This window comes from Pelodiscus sinensis, chromosome 1 (genome assembly GCF_052426305.1).
Source record: "Pelodiscus sinensis isolate ZL-2025 chromosome 1, ASM5242630v1, whole genome shotgun sequence".
NCBI lineage: Eukaryota > Metazoa > Chordata > Testudines > Trionychidae > Pelodiscus > Pelodiscus sinensis.
In genome coordinates, this window is record NC_143052.1 from 93,917,216 (window position 1) to 93,927,752 (window position 10,537).

The window sequence follows — 10,537 nt, forward strand, 5'->3', positions numbered from 1 at the left end:
TCAGTTGGAGTATTGTGTCCAGGCCTGGGCACCACATTTCAGGAAAGATGTGGAGAAATTGGAGAACGTCCAGAGAAGAGAAACAAAAATGATTAAAGGTCTAGAAAACATGTCCTATGCGGGAAGACTGAAAGAACTGGGCTTCTTTAGTTTAGAAAAGAGAAGACTGAGGGGGACATCATAGCTGTTTTTCAAGTATCCAAAAGAGAGTTACAAGAAGGAGGGAGAAAAATTGTTCTCCTTGGCTTCTGATGATAGGACAAGAAGCAATGAGCTTAAATTGCAGCAAAGGAGGTTTAGGTTGGACATTAGGAAAAGCTTCCTCGTGGTCAGGGTGGCTAAACACTGGAATAAATTACCTAGGGAGCTCATGGAATCTCCATCTCTAGAGGTATTTAAGAGCATGTTGGATAGACATCTATCAAGGATGATCTAGATGGTGCTAGGTTCTGCCATGAAGGCAGGGAACTGGTCTCGATGACCTCTTGAGGTCCCTTCCAGTTCTAGTATTCTGTGATTCTATTAATCTTTTGTGGTAATATGATAAACACTCCTACTAACAAAGGCAAATATGGGTTTGGAGGAAAAGTGCTATTCTAGCCCAGCAGTCTTTTGATAATTAACACTTGTTTCTTTTAGGGAATATGGAGGAAAAGTGAAGCTAATGTCCCCATTCTCTCTCCCTCTGATTTTCATCTCCTTTTCAGTGCTTTAGGATGGGCAGCTGGGTGTTTCAGTGAGCACAGTGTGGAGAGAGGGGGAAAGATTCCACTGGAGAACTGTAGGAGACGCTTAGCTTCTCATCTCCTAGCAGCTGAGAGCTGCCTTCATAGACCTGAAGTTAAGGGAGATGCAGGAAGTTTGCAGACCAGCTAATTTACCACAGGGTTTTTAATAAATGGTTTCTGCTGTGCCTTTTTGATGAATTATTTCATTGATACCAATTCTCCACATCATTACAGCAGTATAGTCAATGGGCCTGTTCTATAACCAGGCTTACAGATAGAATGCAAGTTTGCCTTATTGTATACATAGAAGTGGGTAGATCATGGCCATTTATAAACTGTTTTTTCTGCTGTGTTAGCAATGTCTGCAAGTGCCTGTGTTGTCTAATCCTGTTGGGTCTTTGTGTGTGTTTGTGAGAGAGGGCCTCATGGAATGTGTATCCCTTTTTGTAAGAGCATATTTGGGTGATTACAAAGGTCCAGAGGAGGTAAAAGTCCACAAGCTGTTTCCGATGGTGGATGTCTTTCCAAGTGAGAGAACCTCCTGGATATTTGTTATCTAGCTCCTTGGCCTTATAAATTTTGTTTTGTTTCTGCCTTGAAATTCCTGTCCCTCTCCTGAATTTGTTATTTCTTCCAGACATGTTGATGTTACCTTGTATATTCAGGATTTGTGCCCCATTGTGCTTGGTGCTGTACAAACATAGAGTAGAAGAGACCTTGCCTCAGGGAGCTCAGGGTCTAATTTAAATCAGGTTACCAGTGTGACTATAACAGGAGAGAGGTGGGAGAACTAGAATAAAGGAAACTACAGTGAGAACATGTCAACATAAGCTAGCCATGTGCATTGGTAAATGCTTCTCTAGTTAGTTATTAAATTTTATATAACTAATTTAAAGTCCCCATCAGCCGTTCATGGGACATTGTTGAGAGGGCTTACAGGAACTATAGCCACCCCAAAACTTGCCTTAGTCCCCTGTTGCAGCTGCCACTCTCTGGCTGTCCAGTTCTCTGAGCAGAGCAGAGAGATGGGTAGCTACTGGCTGGGCCTCCAGCAGCAGCAGAGAAGTAAGCCCAAATCGGGGACAGATGCCCCAGACCAGATCCTGGACCCTGTCCCTGCCTACTGAGGCATGCCACTCAGAATAGGTGGTGGGTCTGGGGATCCCCACAGCAGCCCAGAATGACCTGCTCTGGCCCTGACTAGGGATCTTAAATTTAGATTAATTGGCTAATCAGTTTGCATTGACTCCAGCTCCAAGGGTGTTGCTGCATTTCAATGGCAAAAGCGCTTCAAAGAACATGAGGCCAGTGGGGGACTCAAGCCATCCCCTGCTGACCCCGGGCTCCCCACAATGCTTCAAAGCAGCAGTGCCACTTGGAGCCCAGAGTCTGGCCCCGGGCTCCACACAGCGCTGCTGCTTTGAAGCACCCCCTCTACTCCATTTTGCTGCCTCTTTCAGATAGAGGCAGCAAGGTGGGGGGACGGGACAACTAGTCAACTAGCGTGTTGACTATCTGATAGTCTTGGATAGTTGACTAGTCGTTCACATCCCTAGCCCCGGCTCTGTGACACTTGGCACCCCCCCCAACACACACACAGTTGCTGCTTCCCCGTGGCCAGGAGGGCTTTGCCGACCCTGAAGCCACCTGGGAGGCTCTTACTGCTTGCAAATAGCCAGCATGCTACCTGGGTCTGTCTTCTGGCCTGCACCTGGGAGGCGGGGAGGAGGTAGGAAGAGGGGGCAAGGTCAGAGAGAGGTGGAGTCTTGTGGTGAGGAAGAGGCAGGTGCTGCCCCAGCCACTTGCTTTGCTGTCAATATGCTGTAGGTGTCAATGGAGGTGAGTCTTGAGCCTTTCTCATAGAATGGGTGGTCTGGAAGAAGGAGCGATTGCCCCTTCAGGTCCTGGTGGGTGATGGAAAGCCTTTACTTTGCTGCCAGCTAGCGAAAATGTAACAACTTTCTGGGGAGAATAATAGACTGCAGGTTCTAAAGATTACCATGAACGATGATCACCGTAAAATGTCAGTCGTCAGACCACCCCTCCATTTCTTTCTGTGTATCGGGGGCAGGTGGGGAGTTGGCACAGTCAGATTGTGTAAGAGAGACTGTTTGCTCATCAGCTGTCCTAAGCTAACCAACGTAGGGCATCATCTGTACTTGGTTTAGAAACATCAAAGGGGAACGGAGAATATGGAAAGAAGAAAGATGGACGATTCATTAGGGATGCACTTCCATCTGAGTGGGTGCTAGGCTAATGGCCCAGAATATTGCTAGGAATTGGTGACACTCCAGGAGTGGCACCTTACTGATGAGATGTAAAGCAGAGGCCTTGACTAGAGTGCTGGTGTTAAAGATCCCTTCTAAAGAGGGCCATGGGTAGGGGCATTAGTCTTGATGCATGGCTGGGTTTCACCATAGATTGTTTTTACAGGGCGCACCCCCCCCACCACCACCACCAACAGTTAAATGACAATCTGGGACTCCTTCGAATGAAAGGTGCTGCACAGATTTTCATTGCTGCTAGTTTTGCTTCTCTCCTGTGCCCCAGCTGCTTGTCCCTGTTCAGTGTGGGGGGGTCATGATTTTAATCAGGTGAATCTGTCTCTGCAGCCTTTGTAATCTACAACTTCCTCAGCCTCTGCTATGAGTACCTTGGTGGGGAGAGCTCTATCATGTCTGAGATCAGAGGGAAATCTATCGAGTGAGTACTCCGTCTTTTTACAGTGCACTCTCTCCCAGCCTTCACTGGGAGCTTCTATATCACAGGATTTATCTTAACCCCTGCCACTGGGAACTGTGTGGTGCAACAAGTGTATCCTGGAACTGGATGATACCACCTCATTCATTGCACAAAGGGCTCAAACTGGATGAGGCCATCCAAATCCTCGCATATGAACTGAGCCTATGTATAGCTTTCATGTTCACTTGGCTTCCCTGTGCTTTCTTCTCTCCTTCCCCCAGTGTATGCTTTCTTTCTCTAGCCCATGCTGTGTGTGACTGCCTGCTCTCCTTTTTTGGTGCCATACCATGCTAGCCAACAACTTCCCTCCCAAAAACCAGTTTTGGAGGGCAGCAATAGAAGTACAAAACCATACCTCTGTTCTTGTCTGCATCTCTGAAGGCTTTTGTCTCTATGACCATGACTAACTGGACCTGGGGAAAGCAAGAATCATATTTTTCATTGAGAGGACGTGGGCAGGCAAGAGCCTTCATCTCACTGCTTGCTATATCCTGAGCTCTGCTCTCTGACTCCTCATTCTCTGACTGTCTTCCTCTGTTGCATTTTCAGATCCAGTTGCATGTATGGGACTTGCTGCCTGTGGGGGAAGACATATTCCATCGGATTCCTGAGGTTCTGCAAACAGGTATGAGTTGAGGAAACCCAGGCTGTGTGCAAGAAGCAGGAGAAGAGGCAGTAATGCTGTGCCCATGGAGTTTGAGATGAAGGCTCCTCTGGACCATCCTTTGGGGCATCCTTTGGTCAATGGGTTTATTAGATTGAGCTGAGAAAGGCAGGAAGGTTGGTGAGAGAGACTAAATCTGTTAGTGTTGTAACAGCGTTGAAGCAGGTATGCCATATTGCTCTGCCCACCCAAAAACTAGAAAGTCTTTTAGCGAGGGGAATGACCTGTCTTCTCTGCAGTATCTATTCGAAACCTTGGGGGTCCCTGAGAACTGATGCTTGTTTCCACTTCCCCTCCCGGATGGGCAGCACCTAGATCCTCTATGAGAACTTCATGCCTTCTTGAGTTCCAGAAACCCCCAATAGTTGTGCAAGTGTCTCTTGAGTTCCCCAGCTTTGCCTGTGTGGTTCAGAGTGGGAGTATGGAGTCTGATCTTTGTGACACAGCACTTTGCAGGAGGAACTTCTCCAGCATATTGCTCACTCCAGGGGTGTGCGTGCTGAAGTGGATATGTCAGGAAGAGAGAGAAATCTGAATGACAACAAATCCGTCGTGTGTTCAGTCATGGAGTCCTGGAGGCTGTCACAGCTGGCTGCCACGAGGTAGCAATAAAGGTGGAGATTTGCTAAGTTGCTGAAATTGACATACAGGATCCCTCTGGTGATAGTGATGGAATCAGATTTGGTTAGGTGGAGTGTTGCTTCCATTCTCTGAAAAAAAGTTAACTATGGTCTTCAGGTCTCCCTATGAGATTAGGCCCATTTGCAGCCCTTACATCTCACCAGAGCACCATCTGATCTGAATGAAAAGTTTGTATTAAGATCGAGTGAAAATAGCCTGATTACTGCATTCAGTATTCTTCCCTGAGCATCAAAGTGACCTTTAAGACCATGGCACTTTCTCCCTTCCCCATCCTCCTTTATTGGTTTCTCTCCCTCTTTCCAGCCTTTTGTGTATCTCCTTTCTTCCATGTGTATTTCCTTCCATAAGCAACTCCTAATTCCTTCCTTACCTGTGCTCCACTCCCACCCCATTCTCCATTCCCTCCATTAACATTCTGAGCAATGAAATAGCTCATGTTGACAGTTAAAGTGTTGTCGATTGGCTTTCAAGTAACGTGAGATTAATGGGGCCTAGGGGTAGTTCACGTGAGATTAATGGGGCCTAGGGGTAGTTCACGCCTTCTTTAGAGCTGTTGTCTGCAGAGTCGTGAGGTGGGTAACACTCAGTTCATAGTGGGAAGGTTTCCTTCTCAGCCATGAGGACTAGAAACTTTTATTTTTGGCAATGAAAGCTGGAATTCTGCAGACTCAGTGTGTTGTGCTGGTCCACAAATCAATCAAGTGAGCTGAGGGTTTGACAACATTGTCTCAAGTATTTTTCTAGACTCTCTTGCTTTCCTGCATTGTGATGACTGTTCTTCCAGATGAGTCTGCCCTTTGCAAACTGCTAGCATTGCTTTCTAGCCTGCCAGAGGGATTTGAGGCACTTTCCTCTCACTCTGTAAAAATTGGGCCGACATTCAACTGCTGTCAGCAATCTTTGGCACCAAGCACAGCCTCTGGGACCTCCTTGGGATTCCAGCACTGATGATCAGGAGAACTTCCAGGGCCACCTGATCTTCATGATGACAGCTGAGAAACCTGCTTAAAGGAACACCTTGCCATCTCAGTCCCACTCTACGCTTATCGGTGGGGGCTGTCACCCTTTCAGTTCTTGTCAGCCTTGTTAGAGCTGAAGGCCTCTTCAGCGCCACAACTGTCCTTCCCTTCTCTGCTCATGTACAGGGCTGTTCTCAAGTAGGCATCTGCTGTATCCGTCTGTATTGGCCATGTATATCTTGGGCAGGCAGAATATGTCTACGCTGCAATAAAAGACTTTGTGGGATAGGTGCAGCAGGCCCAGGTCAGCTGCCTCTAATTGGGGTGGCTAAAAGCTGTGGTTTAGACATTTGGGCTGGATCCCAGGCTCTCGGACCCTTCCCCTCTTGAGGGATTTCAGAGCCTAGGCTCCAGCCTGAGCCCAGATATTTGCACTGTAATTTTTAGTCCTGCAGCCTGAGTCCCATTAGTCCAAGTCATTTGACCTGGCCTCTGCGTCTTGGTGCTGCGGGTTTTCTGTTGTACTGTAGGCACGTCCTCAGAGGCCACGGTCCTGGGTGTGGTCTAAAAGTATGGGCAGACAGTTGTCTCCACAACAGGGCATCATGTAGAGGTTCTTTCCCGACTTGTGACCTTTGTGATGTCTGGGTCATGCGCCCACAGTGCGTTTCCCATATCTCTTCATGCTTGCTTCCCCAGGAAATGCCTAAAAACAAAAGTGTGTGGTTTGTGTTGCAGGGAAATAGTTAAACAATCCCTGGAGTAGTGGGGAGAGGAAGCTGAGAGTTGTTGTTTACCAATTAGCTTGACCTTTTCCAGTTCTCATTTTGATGACTCACCCGCTGGCTTGTGCTGGGGTTTTTTTATCTCCTTGAAGTCTTATGACCACTAGCAAATTGCATGTTATCGAAAGCAACCTTCCCTTTGATTTTTTTGCTTTCCTTCTGTCCCCCCCTCTTCCGCTGAGCATGGGTCAGCACCTTGCAGAACTCTTGCCTGATCTGCTTTAGCGAGACACACAAGAAAGTATTAGGATCTTTGCTTTTCATACCCCCTCTGAGCCTTTGGAGTTCAGCTCTGTCTCTCTCTGGAAGTGAAATGTTTCTTTCTGATGTGGTTTGGGGTGGGAGGGAATTTTATGGGGGCGGAGCTTATGAGGCAGCACTGAGGCACCTGCTGATGGAGCAGACAGAACTGCTGTCAAGTTCCAGAAAGCCTGCTGGGGAATTCTCCCTTCCCAGCTGACTCCAGTGCTCCTGCGAGTGAAAGCAGAGCTGATCTCACCTAGCTAAACATTTAGACAGCACTTGTCATCTTATGCAGTTTCATTGGCCAAGATATCCCTTTCTAAGACGAATCCAGAGTGACTTCCTCCTTTATCCCACCTAAGGTGACCACCTGTATTGCAAGCAGCCCCTTTGCCTCCCCCGTTCCCCAAGACACAACTCCATAATGTTCTGTTCAGCACACAGAAGTGTGTGTACCAGGTCACAGGTCAGATCATGTGCAATTATTACCTGGAAATGTGCTTTTTATCTGATCCAGTGTTTCTCAGGAAATCCTCACTGGACTTGATCATGGAACATTAGGCTCAAGTTAAAGACCTTGATTTAAAGTACAGGGTGGATTGTCTTGTCTCCCTACCTCCGTAGTAACCTAGCTCCTGAACAGACTTTCTGTGCGCAGGCAGGTGAGCTTAGGCTCTTGTGGCAGAGGATGGGAAACCAGATGGCTTCACACAATCTGCATCTCTCTCACCTTCTACTCCGGCAGTACTGCAGGGAAGGAATGGTGGCACCAGTGTCCTTGTTAGGGCTGAAACCACGCTCTGCTGTTGGAACTGCTCTGAGGGTGATGCCTGATATTGGTTGCCTCTGAATCAAAGCCTGGTGTATGTATATTGCACTAGTTCTCTCTCCTTCCCCATCTCTTTCCTCTTCTCTCATTTCCCTTAGGCCACTTTGCAGTTCTGTGTGGTGAAGCCCCTCATGGCGATCAGCACTGTCATCCTCCAGGCCTTTGGCAAGTACCGGGACGGTGACTTCGAGTAAGCAAACTGTTTGTCATGGGTTTTCTCCAGCAAGAAAGTTTTTCACACTCCTGCATTTTGCTTCTGCTACCCCAAACTAACACGGCTACATTTCTATCACTATTTCACACTCCTGATACCCCATTTGCTTGTGAAGGAAAGGGCCTGGCTGCCCTAGGTTCTGAGTAACTGCACGTGTTCCTGGTGGGGAAAGGGCACGTGTGGAGAAAAGCACACTCCATGAGTTTCCTGAGATGAGGGAGGGTGATGTGGAGGGGAAAGAAGACATGTGAGAGCTGTGCCAATGGCTTTCATGTTACCTCAGCTGAGCTGTGGGGATGTTGGAGGGGAGAGAAACATTGTACCCTTGTATCCAAAAGGCGAGGGGTGAAGGATATTTATGAGCTTCATGGGGTTCACATTTCTTCTCACTTCAGTGTCACCAGTGGCTACCTCTACGTGACGATCATCTACAATATTTCAGTCAGCCTGGCGCTCTACGCCCTCTTCCTTTTCTACTTTGCTACACGCGAGCTGCTCAGCCCCTATAGCCCTGTTCTCAAGTTCTTCATGGTGAAGTCTGTCATCTTCCTGTCCTTCTGGCAAGGTGAGGCACCTCCTTTCTCTAGCATGCAGTAGAAGAGCTCTGGGGACGTAAAAGCTGGTGGAACAAGTGTTGAGTACTCATGAGTTTGTTTTGCTTGTCCCGGGAAAAGTGCTCTCCTCAGTCATCTTTGTTCCTCCCCTGGTGTCTTCAACATACACCTGCCTGGCAAACCAGCTGCTTGTTTCATAGGTAGCCATGGGTAGCTCTGCCGATGACAAGATGCAACTGGCAGGAGTTTATTTGCATCCTACGGTTGTATTGCTTAAAGTGACAAACCTGAAATCACGTGTGTCTCTTAAAGATTATCAACAACTCTTCAGTCACAAGTTCATATGCCCTTCTGCTAAGTGGCACATCAGCTAAAACATGTGGCTGCAAAACCCTCACAGGATCAGGGCAAGATGCATAGAAATGCTGCAGAGAAAGTAGAAAACTGAATTCATGGGCTGGTGTAAATATGCTGTGATTAGAAAAAATGTTCATATCTGTGTTCAAATCTGTTGCTATTTAATGTCACAAGTTGCTATTTTCCCTTTGTACAACCAAACAGGGTGGATGGGCGCACCTGGCTAACTTCCTTGTGTAACAGTTGTTTTGTTAAACAAGTTTGCCTGGGTATGTGCACAATTGGCCATGATCGTTCTGTGGGGAATTGAGGGCGGGCTTTGTTTTTCCTCACTTGTGTTTGAATCTGCTGCCCTGCTCAGGGATGCTGCTGGCTATTCTTGAGAAGTGTGGTGCCATTCCCAAGATCCACTCTGCCAATGTGTCTGTGGGTGAAGGTACTGTGGCTGCTGGCTATCAGGACTTCATCATCTGTGTGGAGATGTTCTTCGCAGCCCTCGCCCTGCGCCATGCCTTCACCTATAAGGTCTATGCAGACAAGCGTCTTGATGCACAAGGTACAGGCGCCAGCCATTCTGGGGCGGGTGTGCGTATATTTTTGTTGGCAAGAACCCCCAGTTGGCAAGAAGGGGGACAGTCAGTACCCTAAGCTGGTTTATTGGGTCCTAAACTCCCAATCAGGGTGTACTCAGGAAAGTGTCCTCTCCCCAGTTACAGTTGCACAATTTCAGTGTGCAAAAACCTTACAGGTCAGAGCCTCGTTTGATTTATTTATTTTTTTTCCAGTGTTTCTTTTTCAGTTCCTCAGTACTCCACCCAGGACAGCTGGCTGGAGACTTCAGAGCTGTAAGAATTAGTCTCCCTGTCAGAGAGTGGCATAGTAGCCTCTTTCCTCTGTCTCCATGGGGGAACGCCACATGTTCAGGTTGTGCAGCAGACACAAGGGAGTCAGGGAAGGGGTCTGAAGCAGCCCTGTTTTCCCTAAAACTGAGGGAGATGGAAGTGTGTGTCCTAGGCACGAGGGTGTGGGATCTTCCTGCATTGGCATTCAGAAACAGAGGGATCAGACCAACTCGTGGGAAGATGAAGTGCATCAGCAGAGGGATTTGGAAGCTGGCCAGTGAAGAGAGGATATTCTTGTGCCCACCGCTGTACCAGGGTTTCCTTCCCTTTGGAGATGGGATCTGCATCGTGTGCAGATGGCATGATCATTCCATCCCAGCAAGCCTAGAGGCTCTGGCAGGACAGGTCACTCCAACAATAGGGGACTTTGGGTTGGAAATGAGGAGTCCTGCTCTCCCGCAAACATACAGTCTGCATGCGTTAAATGAATGGTTAAATTGCTACCCAGCATTGTGGGGGTGTTTTGGTGGCGGGTCTGAGAATAACTTGCTTGTTCAGCCTGTTATTTCCCATCTTTCTGTCTCTTTTTTTTCTTTTTTCTCCTTTCTCTCTCTTTTTCTCCCTTGCTTTGGCTACTGGTTTCTGATGCAGCTGTTCCATCGTATGGGCCCTACGGTAGGTGCCGTGCTCGGTGTATTCTTCAGTAGCTCTTAACTTAATTTTTCAGACTAGTTTTCCATCCCTCTCCAGCAATATCCTAATCCTTTCCTGTGAAACACTAACTGGCAAATTCCTGCTGCCATCCTGTGTGTGGAACCTGTGAATTCTGAGAGTTCCTGTATTGTAGAGCCCGTACAGTGTTCAGGCCTGGTGTGCATTTTGTGGGGCTAGCAGGTTGAGGCTTATCTGTAGCAATGACACTTAATTGTTTTTAGGCCTAGCTAAAACCATGGGTCTTGCATGAAGAACACCACACAC

At 47.7% G+C, this 10,537-nt stretch overlaps 1 protein-coding gene across 6 annotated transcripts in view; it reads left to right on the forward strand.

The window, feature by feature from the left end:
- The window catches only part of TMEM184B (transmembrane protein 184B), a 56,357-nt gene that overhangs the window by 41,461 nt on the left and 4,359 nt on the right, over nt 1-10,537 (forward strand). For 5 of the 6 annotated variants that reach the window (XM_075936997.2, XM_075936980.2, XM_075936973.2 and 2 more), the window contains 6 exons: nt 3,341-3,431; nt 4,020-4,095; nt 7,691-7,782; nt 8,202-8,371; nt 9,079-9,273; nt 10,211-10,234. In XM_075936997.2, the coding sequence (XP_075793112.1) occupies nt 3,341-3,431; nt 4,020-4,095; nt 7,691-7,782; nt 8,202-8,371; nt 9,079-9,273; nt 10,211-10,234 (648 nt within the window). The remainder of the gene's footprint in view (nt 1-3,340; nt 3,432-4,019; nt 4,096-7,690; nt 7,783-8,201; nt 8,372-9,078; nt 9,274-10,210; nt 10,235-10,537) is intronic. The other variant, XM_075937028.2, reaches the window with a different exon arrangement.